At 38.0% G+C, this 20,058-nt stretch overlaps 2 protein-coding genes across 6 annotated transcripts in view; one reads left to right on the forward strand and one right to left on the reverse strand.

The window, feature by feature from the left end:
- On the forward strand, positions 1 to 13,987 carry LOC140753319 (uncharacterized). Of its 5 annotated transcripts, none has more exons than XM_073087842.1 (15): positions 1 to 267; positions 2,665 to 2,791; positions 3,804 to 4,000; positions 5,337 to 5,477; positions 6,149 to 6,352; positions 6,690 to 6,871; positions 7,373 to 7,523; positions 8,207 to 8,343; positions 8,657 to 8,816; positions 9,443 to 9,664; positions 10,025 to 10,203; positions 10,623 to 10,812; positions 11,574 to 11,756; positions 12,157 to 12,476; positions 12,649 to 13,987. In XM_073087842.1, exons 1-15 carry the CDS (start codon positions 195 to 197, stop codon positions 13,018 to 13,020), a joined length of 2,838 nt encoding a protein of 945 aa, XP_072943943.1. In that variant the 5' UTR covers positions 1 to 194; the 3' UTR covers positions 13,021 to 13,987. The 5 variants fall into 5 exon arrangements, with proteins under 5 accessions (XP_072943943.1, XP_072943944.1, XP_072943946.1 ...); XM_073087843.1 differs by having other exon boundaries at positions 3,807 to 4,000; XM_073087845.1 differs by having other exon boundaries at positions 2,674 to 2,791.
- Nup154 (nuclear pore complex protein Nup154) overlaps positions 13,725 to 20,058 on the reverse strand; it is a 20,141-nt gene continuing 13,807 nt past the window's right edge. Inside the window, exons 21-24 of the mRNA XM_073087856.1 lie at positions 17,493 to 17,727; positions 16,696 to 16,816; positions 15,985 to 16,165; positions 13,725 to 14,294 (exon numbers count right to left, since the gene is read on the reverse strand). Of these exons, the coding sequence (XP_072943957.1) occupies positions 14,223 to 14,294; positions 15,985 to 16,165; positions 16,696 to 16,816; positions 17,493 to 17,727 (609 nt within the window). The 3' untranslated portion in view covers positions 13,725 to 14,222. The remainder of the gene's footprint in view (positions 14,295 to 15,984; positions 16,166 to 16,695; positions 16,817 to 17,492; positions 17,728 to 20,058) is intronic.

The raw sequence follows: 20,058 nt of genomic DNA on the forward strand, positions 1-20,058 counted from the left end.
TGGAGTCCCGTGCTCCCTGGACCGACGACACCGCTTAGCCGCTTATTGCAACCAAACGTGCCAATTGAAACGCGTGTCCGTTGCTCGCCCACTCGGGCCATGCTCGCGCCGAATCGCGACATTTTTGACTGCCGATAATGTGCACTCTTGAAATTATACACATTATAGTCAGTTTTCCATAAATAGTGTTAAATATGTGTAGTTACGTTTTATATATTGTGACGGTATTCGTACTTAAAGGTTTGGACGCGCTTGAAGTTGAAACTGGTAAGTAAACATTCCTAAAAATATTTATTCCTAATTTACCTATGTTTAAAGACTTCTCTAATCAAATCTGGCGGTAGTTTAACTAATTAAATGCTGCGTGAGCGGTAGAGATATTTTACGTATATTATTTTGATTCAAAATAGTTGTATATTTCAATGTATAACTTCTTCCATATTTGTATTATATTTAAGAAAATTCTTCGACCAAACTTACTTGTTAAAATTCAAGAAAAAGTCAAAAGAATTTCAATCTATCTATTTAGACAATACTTTTGATATGAGCTCTACAAATACGTAGAGCCCGAGATCTCTACTTTCGTACTAAAAAAGACGGTTACAATTAAAAATACTCTTTATAAAAACTAAATAAAAACAAAATAAATTCAATGATATACTCATAGATTAATAATATGATATATGGATGTACTTAATTCTTTCGCGATTAGTACATAAAACGGATTATAATATAAAACCTTTGTTTTATAATTATGTACATAGGTAAGTACAATGTTTTAAAATCGACAATTATTTGCTCGAAGCTCCTTTATTTTCTTAATTTCACTTATACTGAATACACTCACTGTGTGGTGAAATGGAATAATCTAAGGAGGTCCTTTCATCAATGAATACGATACCTATAGTGTGCAGGACAGCGTTTCCGTTAGTAATTTGCGGTGTTAAATATATTGAGTTCCTGACTGCGGATATTCCTTAATGTCATGTCGGTTTAAAATTTATTAAATATACATTTTTGACCTGGAGAATCTTCTTCATGAAGAAACTTTCTTTGCAAAAAAGTCAAAGGTAGTAGAACACTTTACCGTAGGTTTGTTGACACGTGAAATTTTGAAAATATGTTATCCCATATAAAAGTCATTAAACGCAGACTTATTCATAAAAGAGAGATAAAACTCGATAAAGTATAACAAGGTGAAGGTCATATCGGGCCCTAAATAGGTAAGCAGGGAACTGCCCGTAATTGATTAATTCGCTAGGGCAAACGTAGCTAGGTACAAGTTAAATATGTCAATAGTCATGTTGCAATAACAGGTTCATACCTTATTGTTATAAGTTGAAAAACTAGATGAACTTAAATAATACAAGAAAATAGTAACAATAGACTAGAAAAGGCACAGCATGTCGTACGTTTGTGCGATGTTTTAACATTATATGTAATCTAAAAAATGATTACGATGGTTATAAATAAGTAAGTACATACTGAGGTTGTTGCGAATATCAGCATCAGCATCAGCATCCGCTGATTATCAGCTTTCTTTTAAATATCAGCATCAGCATCCGCATCTGCAACAAAAGATGCTGATATTTAATGCTGATATTGAAATTGTAACGTGTTCGTTGAAGGCGGGACCGAGCTTAAATCACGTGGAGTTTTAGCCAATCACAGAAGTTTATAAACACAAGTTGTCATGAAACAATCATTCGATTGTATTGACAACGTAATTTGGTCAGACATCAATAACTTTCGATCATAGTTCAATCAATCAATAACAGAATAATTTTATTTTATTTTATTTTATTTTATTTTATTTTTATTTGGGAAACATACAATATTTAATACATACAGTAACTTTCACACAGACATAACAAAAATCAGCAAAGTTTATGTATGTGTTTATGTATTCAATTCATAATGCCACATCCAGTGAAATATGCAATATGACCAAATATTTCGTTATTGAACAAAGATACGACACAGTGTAGTTTTTGTAAAAAAAAAACAAATAAATGTCGACTTCTGTGTCACTGCAGAGTGGAGGGTAGCTGAAGTGGATGTTGGTTTGGTTATGAAGTCGGTGCTAAATATATTTCGTTGGATAACGACGTAAACAGCGTGTTCAATATGAGCGCCGGCTTCGGAGATATGAGCTGAGCTAAAATTTGTTTCAGTTGAATTTTGCTTTGTAGTGACATGGAAGTCGATTGTATTTTTTAATTTTTTTTTCACCTTATTTAGTGATGACATACTAAAAATCTTACAAATGCACTAGTCGCCCTTACGATTTTTGAAAGTTTCCCTCGATTTCTCTGGTCTGCCATCATCAGACCCTTATTTTCTTATAATGAAACTACTTTGGAAATATCTAAAACATATATACGGTAGAATTGAGAAACCGCCTCATTTTGTGAAGTTGGTTAAAAAAGACTATTCTCGTAAGGGACGTACAAATACCTCAGTATAAAATATATTTATATTTAGTATTTTTAAATATCAGCATCAGCGTCAGCTGATATTAATTTGAAAAAAATCAGCATTAGCATCAGCATCTGTTGATCTAGTATAAAACCTGCATCAGCAACAACTCTGGTACATACCTTGTCTGTAGTCAGCGGCCTAAATATGAACGTATTTAAAAATTAGCTTGATTGATTCCCAAAGTTGTTCCAGTGGAAGCAGTGGTAGGCCACATCGCGGAGCTGCCCTGCAACGTGACGGCAGAAACTGAAGATGATAAGCTCAACATACTCGCCTGGTACCGGAACGGGTCGTCGACCGCATTCTACAGGTGACTTTAGGACGCTATCATAATCAAGGATGTAATATTCTGCCCGCAATCTACCTTTAATGAAGAAGCTATGTACTTACATGAAAATTGCACTTGCACACACCACTTTGGGTACCTTATTTACTTATGATTTATATTTATATTCAAGACAAAGCTGATGGAAATTTAAACTTTTCCGCACTTATCTTCAGTGTCATTGCGGTCAAATAAGAGACATCAAGTCGTAATAATCACATCTGCAAACGAATAGTGAGATAATCTTTAATTTCACATTATGTTTATACCATAGCCCAGGCATAGATTAATTGTCTACGATCTAAGTACCTTCACTATGTACTTCAGCTTAAAGAAATTAATGTTTCGTCGATGCGTTCATCATAATGAATACATGAACGGTACTCATTTGTATTTTTGAATGCTAAATGCTAATAAGAATTATTTAGATGTTTAGCTCTTAGATATGCTAGGGCAATCTATTAGGAATATAAATTATTTAACTTGTGTGTACGGTTCAAATTCATTAACGCCGTAATAGACTTCCGCTGTTAACAACTAGTATAGCTACGTCTATGATTCATGCGCTCATATTTTACATCCTAGGTAGTTACTCTAGGTAATCTATTTTTGGAACAAAGATATTATTAAAGACTTAGGTTCCCGTAAATAAACAACTTAGGCGCTAAAATGTCTAGTCTAGCTTATCATTGATGGATAAACAAGTAATTCAGTATTATTTCCATAAAACCCGTAAGGGTAGGTACTAATTGTGCTAGAAATCAACGCACAGCCCAAACCGGTGAACCTAGAATCCTGAAATTTTGCACTTAGGTTCTTTATATACTGTAAGTGAGCGCTAAAAAAGGAATTTCAGAAATTTCACCCTCGAGGGGGTATAATAGGGATTGAAAAGTTGTTTTAAAAAGTAAATTTTAAAGCAAACATAATAAAAAAAAAATCAAAACACATTTTTTCCAACATGGTGTATTTCGCTCATATTTAATGTTTGCACCAGCAGTGGCGACCTGCGTGGCGAGCCTAAGATCGTGATGTCCGGTGGTGACCGCTACCGGCGGGTGTCTTCAGAGAGCGAGGGTCTGGACAGGCTGCAGATCCTCTCCGTGCGCGCTGCGGATGCTGGGCTCTACCATTGCCTCGCGGATTTCGCTGATAGTCCTTCACTCAAGACGTACATAGAACTTGTTGTTATTGGTACGATTTTTAAGTATATACAAGTCTTCAACCAGTTCACTTGTGATATATATCTATAGTCTATACATTGAATTTTATATACATCTCGTAAAGGTTGTTTTAAGGCCAATTACTAAGACTTCTTAATAAGGAACTTACAAGATGGAGTAGTTACTTAACCAGATGATTGGTGATACTTTGAGACAATCATTTATCAACACTGAAATTAGCTAAGTGTACATACATTACATACTTTATTACATATTTATCATCACCTAAGTTCTCCAAATGTTCTTTTCATTGGGTAAAATACAACTTCACTCCTAAATCATTATTATAGGAAGTCTTTTATTGTTTTCATTGAGATTTAGCCCGTCATGTTTATAAATAAAGCTTCCAAATACCACCGCGCTGTAGTTCGTAAATTCAACAAAAGCATAACCCGCAAAAACTGAACGTTGGATATTTACCTATCTGTCGAAATAGCACGGTTTCGATTAATTGGCGCGCTTAATGAGGATGCTGACTACACCGGAACAATTCACTCCATTTACTACTAATTATACGACGTAAATATGAGGTACGTCATGTTATACATATAATTTCTGACAAGTGCCTTTACATTGTTCTATTTTAGGAGTTGGAGCGAATTTTAAACGTGCTAAAATGCCTGATGCTCATGTATAGGCACACCGCCACGTCTGTTGTAGCGACTATAGGCATAATGCATTGTATTTCGGGTTGGTTAACAGATATCCATGGGCTACAGTGTCTAATTAAAATGCACATACCTCACATTTCGAAGGTGGTAGAATCCTTTGTGGTTCGACTCCGACGGCACCACCGCCACACCTATTTCTACCTAATAACAGCAGTGCTATTTCTACCTAATAACCGAAACACAGCAGCGCCTAACGCTGCTGTGTTCCGGTTTGAAGGGCGTGGTAAGGGAGCCAGACTTTTGCGAGGCGCTCCAGCTTAGTCCTCAGGGGTACCAGCGCATCTGTGGCTGACCTCAGGTAGGAATATCTAATCCTATCTGGGGTTGATTACACATGTCCATGGGCGGCAGAAGCCACTTACCATCAGGTGGACTGCATGCTCGTCTGCTACTCCTATAATATAAAAAAAAAAATATAGTACCTTAAAAAACGAAAAGCTATCAACGTAGTGGCTATATCCCAATTTAGTTAAGCACAAGTAAGTTCGTATGAATTTCTAAAGGGTTACATATCTATACTTAGTTTGCCAATTTTAGAAGCCCTAAGAACTGTATTAAAGTGGCTCATTAGTTATTATTATTGAGTCCAACAGCGATATTTAGTTTAGCAAATTAACTGTAAAAAGTATGTTGCAGAGCCACCTCAACGTCTTTGGGTTATCCACGAGAACGGCACCCGTGTGATGAGCGCCAGTGCCGACTCCAACAACACCAGCAGGAACATTGGACCTTACTTCGTTGGTGACGTCATACATTTGTTCTGTGTCGTTTTTGGGGGTAAGGATTCTACTGATTATTTTTCTTGTAATATTAAAGTAGTTAGGCATGCAGACAGATTTTGAAGGTGGTAGAACCTTTTATGGTTCAACTCTGGCGGCACCTCCGCCACACCTATTTCAGCCTAATAACAGCAGTGTTAGGCGCTGCTGTGTTCCGGTTTGAAGGGTCTGGTAAGGGAGACAGACTTTTCCGAGGCGTTCCAGCTTAGTCCTCAGGAGTAGCAGCGCATCTGTGGCCGACCTCAGGTAGGGATATCTAATCCTATCTTTGGTTGATTACAGATGTCCATGGGTGGCAGTAGCTACTTACCATCAGGTGGACTGCATGCTCGTCTGCTACTCTTATATTATAAAAAAAGACCATCTGATGTTTTTATTAATGCTGTCCATGGAAATGTGTCACTAACATCCTGTAGAGCTGAGGTTCTAAGTGAAGTCGATCACAAATGTGTTGCCACATCTGAGGATTGACATGTTTATCTCATATTTTAGTCACCCGATAATCTAAGTTTAAGTCAAATCAGGCGACTCACCTCTAAAGGGAAGCAAAGAAAAAACTTCAGCATTATTCTCTTATTTAGATATCTGGTGTACAAGAGCGGTGATGGCAACTTTTCATTTGTACTGGACACATCTTCCAACATAAATAAACTTATTGGACATTTACAGGCAAGCCCCAACCTTCGCTATCTTGGTGGACACAGTCACACTTACTGAAAAACACCACCACGATACTATCCGAACAGCGCGTACGAGGCGACCTGACGTACGGGCCGCTCCGACGAGAAGACCATGGGAGAGTGCTCACTTGTTTCTCCAAGAACAATGAGAAGACTCTTCCACTTTCGATAGATATCATCATAGACATGTACTGTGAGTAGCAGCTTAAAGTTTATAAAAAAACAGAGCATAGTTAGAGATCTATATTCTACATCCTTAAGGAATTCGGGTTATTGATGCGATCAATAACAATCTGCTATAGGACCAAAACTACGTTTGTCACTGTGTGCAACATCTTATGATATTTAATTATTATTTTAATATAAAAAATGTATTATTGCAAGTGCTATTGACGATCTTTAGTGTTATCAAGAAAAAAGTTGGACATCCAAATTCACGTTATGCTCTTTTCAATAATAATTACGATCAAATTTCGACCACTGATCAAATATTACTTATAATAAGTATTATAGAGGTTATTTTGTTGCAGTACCACCAGAGCTAGTATCAATAAGGGTGTCGGGGGAGAGGGCGGACAAGGTGTTCGAGGGGCGCGTGTCGGCGGGGGAGTCGCTCGCGCTGCAGTGCCGCGTGCTGGGCGCGCGTCCGCTGCCGCCCGTCGTGTGGCGGCTCAACGACTCGCAGCTCGCCAACGTGGACCAGAACGTTACTGTACGTATCTGTGTAGTGATCATCACCTCGTGTTGTACTACCAGAGCTCGGGTTAATAAGAGTGTCGGGGAGAGGGCGGACAAGGTGTTCGAGGGCCGCGTTTTGGACTAGAACGTTACCGTACGATGTTTTTCTTTACTCCATTCCCATTTAACGGTAATAATCGATGGTTTAACACACAATGACCTATAATTTCACAAATGAAATAGACAGGATTTAGGATGGATAATGTTTTAAGTGACTTTACCTTAATAAGCCGACCGACTTAGCTAAATAGAGAATTCGGCCAATCTATCGGGGGTCCGAGGTTCAAATCCCAGGCAGGCAACTCTAATGTTTTAATTAATTTCTTTTAATAGTGAAGGAAAATATCGTATAATTTACATGCCTGAGGTTGTTTAAAGAAGTTCTTAAGGTTTTTGATAAAATTTTGAAACCACTAGGCTATCTCTACTAATTATTAGTACATAATAACAGAACACTGAATATTAAATCTATCAGAAGGAGCCATCCCAGCGGCTGATAGTGAGCGAGATCCGGCTGGCGGTGGTGCCGGAGTACGACGAGGCGCGCGTGACGTGCTGCGCGCCGGCGCACCGCCGCGACGCCGCGCAGTACGTGTGCGCCGCCAGCCTGCCGCTCTGCGTACTGTGTACGTCAACAACCCATTACTGTTCCACTGCTGGGCACCGGTCTCCTCTCATAATGAGAAGGGTGTATGTCGTACCCAATAATAATTGTAGATCTTTTTATCACTTTTTAAGTGAAGCTGTAATGTCTTTATGCGAAATAAATTTCTGTAAACTTAGCCTCGAGAGTAATAATTAGATAGAGAAGTAAAGGACTAGGGGTGGACGTGGAGGTATTTTATGATGGGGTATTTAGGGTATTTTATGATATGTATAGTCCGCGTAAAACTGCTAGTTCGCTCTGAGTATAGAAATGAATCGCGTCGCCATAGCAAACTGTATGACTACACCTGCTCGCAACAACTTCAGAGCGGACTAGAAGTTTGACGCGGACTATACCCATATAACGTGTACACTAAAAAGCCTTTCAAACTAATCTTACGCCTCCATACGTCACAATTAGAGGGCGTCAAATTTACAAATTAGGGATTTTTTCACGAGTACGTATTTTTATTATAAGGCTGACTTTTTCCTGTCACAAACAATTAGGTCTCGGCAACGTAACTACAAACGAACAATGAAACCAACGTTACACAGAAAACACTGAAAGACTTTTATAATTATATACTTTGAAATGCATTACTTTTAAAATCGATAATTTTACTTACCTATGAAAAATACCTAAAAATAAGTTTTACATTTTCAGATCCACCAATACTGCAGATAGTGGTTAAAGAGGACTTGTTAAATGATACCCTGTCAGTAGTAAAAGGTTCAAATGTATCACTGAACTGTTATTACCAAGCAAACCCTTCAGTTTACCAGATAACGTGGTTCCATGAGGTAAGTTTTAATTTATTAGATATCTTTTATACAAGTAGCAAACGAACAGGCAGTCCACCAAGTGGCAACTGATGCTGTTCATGGCCAATCCATATCCTCAGATAGTATTTGAATCTTACCTCAGATCGGCCACAGGATTAAGTTTTAGCAGCTCCTCAACTAACTTTCTCTACCTTATGATAATGCCCGCCAACACATAAGAAATATTTATGTTTTTTTTTCGGAACTGACCTATGAAGGGTTTATTTCGCAAGCTCCAAAATAATTTAAGTGCATACCGCTAAGAATCAAAATATGTATATCTTTAATTCAGGACGGTATGGTAACGGAGACTGCTGACAGCGAAGAAGCAACCATCCAGTCGACGCTGACTCTGGCCGAGGTGGGCGAGGGGGACGGCGGGGAGTACGTGTGCGCCGCCACCAACGAACAGGGAACTACTTACAGCGAACCCATTATAGTGGACGTCACTTGTAAGTTTCTGAATCATATAAATATTTCTACGTTCCGATCCGGTAGTAGTTTAAGAAACATATTGTAACTGACAATTTTTACACTGACAATAGTGCCACCGTAGAACTATACAAAATAAATAATATTTCATTTAATTTCATATTTCTTTCATATTTTTTGTTATATAGAAGTGACTAAAGAGAATGTAGTTGGTGTTAAGTGGCTATTGTCGCCTATGCTTCAATAATTTGCAGCAGATAAGACTAGTCTTCCCTGAGATCGACCACAAGTGCGATGTTGCTTTTGAGTACCTACTAATTCGGAACAACTTACAACACCCTCAACGTCAAACCAGAATTAGAAGTAGTACTTAATACTCGTATTACGAATAAGAAATATATACGAAAGGTCCTACCACCTCCACTTACTTGCTAAAAATTATACTTACGAAGGTCGCTCTCAACGTTCTTCCGATAGACTCTGTTACTTGACGAAATTTGAATATTCATCAAATCTTCGCTATTTCAATACCATCTTATAGAAGTACAATGACCTGAAAACCTGTTTGAAGTATTTGTTCCAAAAATAACTTACGCGTTAATTGACAAATTATAAAATAAAAAGCATATTATATTTACCTTTACAGACCCAGCTTATTGCGAAGACGAGAGCACTGTGGAGTACGGGATCGGCGAAAGGGAGTCCGTCAACTTGACGTGTAAGGTGAAAGCCAATCCGGAGCCGTCGTCCTACCGCTGGATGTTCATAAGCGAAACCAATGCCAGCAGGCTGCGGACCAACTACACGAACACCACGGAGACGGATGTGTCCACGTTGTTGTACGAACGCCCCAATGGCACTGCGTATAGTAAGTGTTACATTTTTTTTATAATTTAAAAGCAGCAAATGACGTTGCAGCCAATCTGATCGTTGGTGGCAATAGCTATAGCAATCTATAATCAGTCCCCGATAGGATTAGAGTTCTACTCCAGTCACTTCAGGTCGGTCACAGATATGTTACTGTATATGAAAACTTATGTGGCCTACACCTGTTATTTATACAAACATCCATACAATTGTTCGCCTACCAAAGATCGAAATTTCTCCCATTTGAATAACGGTGTTATACCCTTAGCCCCTTCCTTCTACGGCGTCACCCACTTTAAAGCACATAACAGTGCTCAACATTGAGGAAATTGATGATAACTTTGGATTATCCCGTTAACAGCGTTAATATACTGCTGGGGGTACAACGACGTGGCGACCACGACGTTGCCGCACACCAAGTGCTCGTTCCTCGTGACGGACGAGACGGCGCCGCAGCCGCCCGCCGCCTGCCGCGCCGCCAAGAGCGAGCGGGACATCACCGTCACGTGCGAGGAGGGGCACGATGGCGGCTTGCAACAGGTATGCTAACATTGTGAAAATGGTACCAGCCATGGATGATTTCTTAAGCAATTGTCGTTATCAAAGTAGGTAATGTGGGGCTTTTAGGTCGACCAGAATATCCCCTGAAAGGAACGAACCTTGTTTTAAGGCCCTGCTCGCAGAGACGAAGGGATTAATACCCCTCGGACGGCACTTTTATGGACTGAAAAATTTCACTAATTACATTGAATACATACATTTTAATTTAAAAAATGAAAGCAATTTTTTGTATTGAATCATTTTTGAAATATATTTTAGCCTTTCCCTCATAAAAAGCAGTGTACGGCTTCTAAAATTCAATGCTCCTCCAAGGCGACTATAAGGAATGTTCTACCTATTTCCCTCTCTAATTATATCTCTAATAGAATTCATAATTCAAATAATATATATTTTTACAGAAATTCAAATTCATCGTACAAGCCCTAGATTCCGAAGATCAGCTGGTATCCATCATCAACCAAGAACCAAAATTCATAATTCCTGAACCAAAAGAAGAGAGTTACAAGTTTGTTCTCGTGGCTTTTAATGATAAAGGAGATAGCAAGCCAGTGGAAATTGAAATGGAGAGCATAGTCGATGAAACTGAAAGTGGGTAAAATAATCTAAAATGGTCTACTTACGATAATTAACATGTTTTAGTATTATAACTTAACTTTTTATACTTAAATATTTACTGTTGGATTTGTAGTCTGGCTAGAAGAAGACACTTATACGGGGAGTTTTATCATAAATCACAAGAAGTAGCGACACATCTGTGTTTGACTTTAGGTGTAGTAGTACCTTTCCTCCAATCTGAGGTCGACTACAGGTGCTACTTGCTTTTCTACTTTTGTAATAAAACTAAACCTTTGGGAAATTGACTCTCACGTGTGAAATTTCTCACGATTTTTTCTTTTATCTTTGCTTTAAGCAAGTGATAATTAAATTCAAATACGTATATAACTTAGAAAAATTAAAGGCTTGGGATTCAAACTACGGAAACTCCGACTGAGATACCAAGTTCCAACAGCTAGGCTAAAACACTGCTTTTTTATAATATAGGAGTAGCAGACGAGTATGCAGTTCACTTGATGGTAAGTGGCTACTGCCGCCCATGGACATCTGTAATCAACCCTAGATGGGATTAAATATTCCTACTTGAGGTCGGCCACAGATGTTCCGCCACCCCTGAGGACTAAGCTTCGGCAAAGCATGTCTCCCTTACCACATCCTTCAAAATGGGACGCAGCAGCGCTTAACACTGCTGTTATTAGCTAGAAATAGGTGTGGCGGTGGCGCCGGAGTCGAACTACAAAGGGTTCTACCGCCTTCAAAAGGCTTGCTTTAAGAGGCTATCGATGTTTCGTCAGGCGTAGAGGAGCCGATCAGCGCAGTGGCGAACATAACGACGCTAGCGCTGGCGCTGTGCGGCGGCGTGCTGCTGCTGGCGCTGGCGGCGTGCGGGCTGGTGCTGTGCGCGCACGAGCGGGCCGCGCGCGCCGACCTGCCGCACGACCGCGCCGACCCGCCGCTCTGCGCGTACAACACGGAAGGTCAGTGGAGTAAGGTCGCTGAATCCTGGCTAGATTTGAATTTTGCGTCCCTAGCAACAGTAGAAGTTTACGCCCAAGGGCCTTTTTTAGAAAGAGAACCCTAATCAATGAAGTGAAAATCTTGATTATTCTTTTTTTCACGACTGATGAATTTTTTATATGGATCAGCAAAAGAGACGCGTCTACGCATATTATAATGAAGACTATTTAGCTTATTTCGTGATCAACATCAAGGTTGAACAGTGGGGTTTGTCAGTTGCCATTGTATCATAGGCATGTCCGTAATGCGAGACAAATGTTTATGAATCCAAATATACAGAATATTTGTGTCGCACAATTTTATGAAAGCTAAAAACTTCGTACGTAAAAATACCATGTATGTATGTTATTGCAATTTCAGAATCGAATTGTGAAACATTTCATGGCAGCGACGACGGCAGCGAATGTAACATTCGACGAACGGACTCCTTCCGGCGAGCTATGTCCAAGTATCCATCTAAGAACTATGACGTAAGAAGAACGAGTTCATTCCATTCAGCTCGATACATGAACGACAATGTTGACCACGATACGGGCAAATATAACGAGATACCACGTCACAGCGCCAGCTGTAGAGTGCACTCGCTCCAAAACATTAACAGAAAGAGAGAGATGGACGTGTTATGTGACCATTTGGTTATGCATCTACCCCCCGAAACTAACTACAGTGTGGCAAAACCGGTAAGATATTTTCTGTTTAGCAAGGTAGGAATTCTATTTTGGTCTAAAGATTACCTTTAAACGTAAGATTTGCTAACTTAGTTATCATCAAATTGACTTAAACATTGGCATACAACAAATCCAAATGAGATTTTTATTTCTACAATCTTTGTATTATGTATTTATATTTCAGATGAATACATTTTACACGATGCCGAGAAAAATGCGTCATAAAGCCGCGAAAGAGATCAGCGATGAAACGTCAGAAATTACCCAAACATCCGACGGTTTCTCCTTGCCTCCACCCCCTGATGAATTCGGAACGTACAGAGCCGCATCAAGAATTAAAGACGTGCCTACAAAGGCAGTACCGACGTACTCAACTATCATAAGAAAAAATTCAACGGGAAAAGATCCGAATAAATACAGCAACGTCATAGTATCCCCATTGAACACAGTAGGCCTACCAACTATTAGTGGAGGGCATTCAAGCATTTATACTTATCCTGATGATGATCACCACGGGCATCCAATAAACACGAATCCTTTTGATGATTCCCCTTAATTTATACTTAACAGTCACAAAATATGTTTTAGAGCTGACTGGCACTTAAAAGTAGCGATTTAACACAGTTTGCAGCAATAAAAAGAACATAGTATATTTTTAGAATATGTAGAATCTTATAACATCACATGTAAATTATATTGTCCTATTTTGTAAGAGCTCCTCGAGGTGTCATCTATAACTGGAGTTGGTGTATATGTTACATGCTTGCCGTTTTGAAAAAAGAGATGAGGAGCGCTAATTTGCACGCGCCATTACAACGGGTTTTAGACGCGCGGCGGGTAGCGCCCGTCTGTATACTGTTTCACCAAATCAGTTAAGAGCCGTTACTGTATACCACGCTGCGAAAGCACGTGGAGGAACCCAGGTATTCCGGGGCAAACGCCCGCTCCGTACACACGCCAGTTTTAGTGTACGCCCTTAGTGTACATGTACATTGTGTAGAAGACGACCAATGCAATATTGTATTTCACGGAGATATAGTTAGAAGACAATCTCAATATAACAGTTGAAGATTATACTTCTGAAACCTGAAAACCTATTTTCTCTAACATCTTAATCGTTGGAACTGATGTATTTAAGGTATTTTAATGTAGAAAACAAATCCAATTCTTAGAGATTCCAATTTTATAACTTTAGGATTACTATTTAATGTTTATACTATGTTATATAAACTTATTATTTTATATGAATGAAATAACATGTTAAGAATAATAAATTTATTTACAAAAATAGAAATTATAGTGTTTCCGATGTACATATTGCTTTTACATTTACTTGCACATGATTACAAAATTACGAAACTTGTTACCAGAATGTAGTCCATATAATTAAAATCACATCTTTCTAGGCATTTTACGTTTATAGTACTGTATTATTAAGTAAAAATGTTAAGTCTATATTAGTAAAAATCACTGCCGTTCGTTAATGCATAATTTCTTGAAATTATTTTATGGTTTCTTTTTTTTTTACAAAACTTTACAATGAGACATACTATAATGATTTAGCGAAATAAAACCATACATATCAAATTCATTTGTATATTAATTCATAATTAAATTCCAAATTGTCTCCTTTCATTACAATAATAATTTTAAAATGTCAAAGATGCCAAATAATTAGATAATGCTTCAACTTAAGTGATATCGGAACTTAATTATAAATTTAACAACTTAGTAATAATAAATTAACTACGGAATATTTTAATCCATTCGATCTAAATGAGCCTGAGCAACATTCAGTTTGTCTATTAAATGTTGAGTGTTCGGCCGCCCCTGTAATAGAAAAATTAGGAAAAATTAAAAAACTATATCGAATTAATCGACAAAATGTAACAACATGTTGATGTTATCGGTATAAAATCGCTAGATAAACGTTTTTATCGATATAACTTTCGTCCTTCACAACTTACCTACCAATATTATTCAGAATTATAGTAATAACGTAATAAATATGCGATCTTCTTGATGTTAAGTGGCCACTGTTCTGTCGTTAGGGAACAACTGTAATTAACTCCAGATATTATTGCCACTGAAGGCTAGTTAGAATGCCTCGCGTTTCTCTGTATACATTCTCCAACTAAGTATAAAGGCAAGCCTATTCAATTTAAATTAAATTATAAGGCAGAAATACATGTCGTGGTTGTGAATCCATACTCTAGTCGAATGTGAATATTAATAAGGCGCCCGCAAAAACATGGCGCGTTGTATTGAAAAATATAAACTGCACCAAAGGCGCGTGCGACGGGATTCTCGCATAGTCCGTTGAGTGATAACATATTTCATGTTATGTGCGACTGACGCCGGCAATTCGGCCGAAAAGGCCGTTCGGAGCGAACGTTCGCTCTGATTGCACGAATACTCTAAGACTGGTAGTAGAATTCACAAAAGTTCCCACAGTTTGCCTTGTCAATGATCACACTTGCTGCACTTTCTTTTATACATAATATAGAAGTAGCAGAAGAGTATGCAGACTGCCTGACATTAAGTAGCTACTGCTACTCATGGACATCTGCAATTAACTTAAGACCGGATTTCCACCTATGGTATAGATGTCATAGGTGCGCCGGTACCCCGGAGGACTAAATTAGAATGCCTCGGAAAAGTACATCAACCTTACCATATCCTTCAAAGCGGAACACTGCAGCGCTTAACGCTGCTATTAATAGGCAGAATTAGGTGTGGCGGTGGTACCGCCGGAGTCGAACCACAGAGGGTTCTACTACGTTTAAACTATAAATAGTGTCGAGTGTATCGATAGCCAATACCAGTATAGTCCGCGTCTAACTGTCAGTCCGCTTGAATATTCTATATTCATGAGTTCCATCGAATAGCAAATGTGCTGCTGCTGTGCAAATGTTCGCAGTTAAATTAAATAGACTCTAACATACGTATGTACCTATTTGGTGGTGGTTATGGTGGTTGAAAGGGTTCTACCTTTATGGTTCGACTCGGGAGGCATTGCCCCACCTATTTCTACCTCATAACATCAGTGTTAAGCGCTGCTGTGTTCTGGTTTGAAGGGTGTGGTAAGGGAGACATGCCTTTCCAAGGCGTTCCAGCTTAGTCCTCAGGGGTAGTGGCGCATCTGTGGCCGACCTCAGGTAGGAATATCTAATCCTACATAGGGTTGATTACAAAGTCCATGGGCGGCAGGAGTCACTTACCATCAGGTGGACTGCATGCTCGTTTGCTACTCCTATATTATAAAAAAAAAAAGTTAAAATTGATTTTAAATACGCACATAACTTTGAAAAATCAGAGGTGCCTGAGATTTGAACGTCGGACCCCTCGATGCAGAGGTCGAGTTTCTTAACCAGTGGGCTATCATGGCTATTATCGAGGCCGGCCACAGATGCGCCGGTACCGTGAGAACTAAGCTGGAACGCTTCGAAAAAGTATGTCCCTTACTGCACCCTTCAAAACGGAACACAGCAGCAGGATTATTTTCATCGTAACGCATTACCTGCAGCGCGGAGATGGCGCAGTCGTGCAGGTCCTTGGCGCGGGTGCGCGCGCGGCGGCGCGGCGCGGCGGCCAGCGGCGCGAGCTCGGCGCGCGCGGCCGCCAGCAGCTGCGCCGCGCACGCGCACACGTGCGACTCCTCGCCGCAGCCGAGCCACACGCGCTCGTTCACGCTCACCAACCTGCGGGCGATTTCAAGCGATCAGCAATTGTTGTATGAGATTTTTTTTCAACTGAGATGTAGATGTAATTATCCAAAAATATGGGCAATAGCAAAAAATGCTAAAACACACAGAAGTAGTTAGATTATTTAAACTGCTCACAATTTATTTGTACTAACAATTACATTCTAGTACACTAAAATAAAATGAAGTGCCTGTAATATGCACGCATCGTTTTGATACTAAGACAGAAAATACAGTTTTACGCAACCAATTTTTTTTTGAATACTGAATAGACATAACTTTCATATAAAGTAGCATTTTGTATGACATTCACCTCAAAATTATTAACAGTTTTTGCATAAAATTACTAAATAATCACGAATGATGACAACAATACTGTAACATAAAAAGGCATACAAACAACTTTCCTTTCAAGCAAATTTATAGGGACTACACTGATATATGCTTATCTAACTAAGAATCTTGTAAACTAAGAATCTTGAACAAAATACACTGATATTGAAATATTAAATTAAATGAATACTCACTTAATATAAATATCGAGAACTTGTTCCAAGGACACGCCAATGTTCAATATTGCTCTGAACACCAAGCTCTTATCCGCCTGTAACTTGCAGCTCATTATTTCTAATTGACGTACAATAAAATCTGGAAAAAGGGAATTTTATTAGGTGAACAGATTATTATACAAGTAAAGTATTTACATAACAGAAACTTTAAAAGTAGCCAGTATTTATGTACCTCTTAGGTACTACCCTAAGCAAAAGGTACATAAATGCTTTACTGTTTTTGATTATTTTCTATGATCACCAACAGACAATTACCCAATTGGCATGATGACAGTATTGAAAAATCGAAGAATAAATAATTTACTTAAAAACAATATGTTGAGAGCATTCTCAAAAATAGCCCAGTATTCATAAAAACTTTAGGATTCATTATATTTTCAATAAAATAAAAGTATAAGATACTGCAGTCGGCCATCTTGTCTAAACGCTAATCGGGGCGAAATGACGTCATTTTTTTGGCGTGTCACTGTATTGCTTGAACTTTTGTATGGGATATCGAAGCGTGACGTCACTCGCGCACGCCATGACACCCGTGAGCGTCTTCGCGCTTAATTCAAAATTTATTTTAAAAATGCTAATATTTCCGTTAATACTGAATTTATTGCCGAAATAATACGATTTTTGGAATCAGTAAACATGTACCTACATTATAGAAGGGGAGTTCAAAATTTGTCATCATGCCCATTTTCAAGACACTGAGCAATTACTGTCTTCGGTTTCCTTTTGTGATAAAATGAACAATTATTAGTACTCACACAAGGGGAAGCAGTGGCCAGTGTTGACGTACTCCCTGCCCAGCGTGGTGAGCTTGCTGAGCACGGAGCCGAGCCGCTCGTCGGGCGAGGCCAGCGGGCGCGCCGCCGCCTCCGCCTCCGAGAGGATGTTGCTCCAGATGTTCTCCACCAGCAGGGCGTCGTTGTGCCCCGAGCACTGCACTATGGCCAGCTTGCACTCCCACAGGTTGTAGCGGTCTGCATACTCCTCATACAACTGGATGAAAGAGATTGAAATTATGTGATTGTTTCATTTGATTGTTTAGTATAAAATTATTCAATTATTTTTTACAAAACTGACAGAGAATAAGTCAACACCATGAAGTTGGTCAGTAAATATTACAAGTTTTACTTATTAATTAATTTTATGTTTTAAGCGTATAATATGATACTGTATATTAAAACTTTGTTGTTTATTAGAATCCTTTCAAGATATTTTTATTTAAAAAAAATGTGAGCCGTCACGGGAGGCCTGGCAGATGTGAAACATCGACATTATTTTGTAAAAGTAATATGCAGAAAAGAACATATTGTGATAGGAACTAAATATGTCATAATGATAAAATAAAATATTACGATTTTTTTCCAGATAACGATGACTATTTATTGAATTCGATTGCGCATGGCATGCGTCGCCACGCCAGAAATCGGTTTTACGTGCGGCTATAGATGTTTCACATCAATAATTTAAAAACATTGTACGCAATGAAATTTATGTGAATTTTAATCTACCAAGATAGTAGATTTTACATTTGCTGGCGCTCAAAACACACCAAATATACGCGTGCTTAATGCACAGATAAATGCATACTTTAATTATAAAAAAATAATTAACTTACTGATGACTTGATGGTGTGTCATAGTGTGATTTTCACTCTCTAAATTATCACGGTCAGACATTTTATTATTAGAAAAATAATTTGTTTTCAAGCATTGATCTATAACCTGAAGTTACGCCGCAAGCGGGTAAAACTTGAAACATACAAAATACGTCAAGTGGTGTAAAACGAGTTAAAACGACTCCAGTCGCTCTCGCGCGGCGTAGTAATACACACTAATGTCACTGAACACGTTAAACGTCATTATTTTGAATTTGAAGCCTCAAAATGCCTTCTTGTGCAATGCGTAAATGCAAAAATTATGCTCGAAAAAGAAACAAGCTTCATGGAATCACCTATCACACGTAAATAAAGATAAATTATTAAATTTTGTTTATTTTTCGTGTTCGATCCGCCATGATTACGTGAGTAACCAGAAAGAGACAAAGTATGTTTTTGTCAATGAAAGTGATAAAGACGCAAAATGCATGGTCATAGATCAACAGAACAGAAGTGACATTTTATTGAAGCTCACGATGTTCATATGTCGTATGTTATAGTTTAAGATCCCACTGCTTAATTTTTATATTAGTGTGTTTTTAGTCAAAATATAACTTTTTATAGTTTATTTTAATAAAATAAAAGCGATATATGGGAAATTCTGTATCCTAATCTCTAAATTTTCTTCGATACCTGTGGTAAATAATAAAAAATATTACCATAAAATTTATATAGGATAGTATACGGTATTTTAAAATTTCTTTAATTGAATAAATTAACCTAAACATAATTTAATAAACAATCTTTGTATAGCCAGAAATTAATCCTCAAAAAGACCACGGTAAGATTCGAATCTTATATATAAAATTCGCATGTCACGATGTTAGTTACTTTACTCCTGCGAAACGGCTATACTGATTTTCATCAAAATTTATATGCATATTCAGTAAGTCTGAGAATTGGCTACTATCTATTTTTCATATCTCTTAAGTGATAAGGGTTGTTCACCCTTAACATTTTTTTTATTTATATGGCAACACAATGTTTGCTGGGTCAGCTAGTACATAACATTTATAAAATGTACACAACTTTGCAATTAATGGTCGTGTGTAAAATAAAACTGAAAATAATAAACATAAATTAGTAAAGATACTTCGCCGCCTTGAAATTGAATGAAGCCACAAACGGCTTATTAGTATGTTCTTTTTTTTAATTCTTGACAAATAAAAACATTTTTAGAGAAAATTTACAAATAAATAACTAATACTGCGTAATTTACATAATAAATAAATAATTATTTCAAATATTTTAGGGACATTTTAGCACGGAGACGTGGCAAAACTTTTTTACGCAACTATTTCAATTCTCAAAACTGGGTACATTTTCTTGTTAGGAGTGAGTAATCTTTACTAATCTATGATAATAAATATAAACAATTTTTAAATCGTATATTTTAAACCAGTCGATACATCTGTATAGATACATTCTTTCAAATTATATATTTATATAATAATAATTTATTTAGTTAAACTGTACTATAACATTTCTACGTAAACGATGTACTAAAACTATTATCGACAGTTTTGGACATTTTTTACCTTCTGTTCCATTATTTCATTGTCTTTGACAAGCATGCGTATCAATGGGAAAACCACCATACGTCCCGTTTTTAACGGGACAGTCCCTTTTTTCGATGCTTCGTGCCGTTGTCTCCGAAATGAACCGTTGCC

Source organism: Epargyreus clarus, unplaced genomic scaffold, assembly GCF_041222505.1.
Source record: "Epargyreus clarus isolate Ecla_fem2 unplaced genomic scaffold, WU_Ecla_fem_2.2 ptg000026l, whole genome shotgun sequence".
In the NCBI taxonomy this organism is placed as follows: Eukaryota; Metazoa; Arthropoda; class Insecta; order Lepidoptera; family Hesperiidae; genus Epargyreus; species Epargyreus clarus.

What these genes read in the sequence shown, in the direction of transcription:
- LOC140753319 (XM_073087842.1), top strand. Translation starts at nt 195, where the DNA reads ATGTGTAGTTACGTTTTATATATTGTGACGGTATTCGTACTTAAAGGT. An exon ending in CATAGAACTTGTTGTTATTG is followed by an intron (nt 4,001 to 5,336) that starts GTACGATTTTTA and finishes AGTATGTTGCAG; the next exon opens with AGCCACCTCAACGTCTTTGG. An exon ending in CCTGCCGCTCTGCGTACTGT is followed by an intron (nt 7,524 to 8,206) that starts GTACGTCAACAA and finishes TTACATTTTCAG; the next exon opens with ATCCACCAATACTGCAGATA.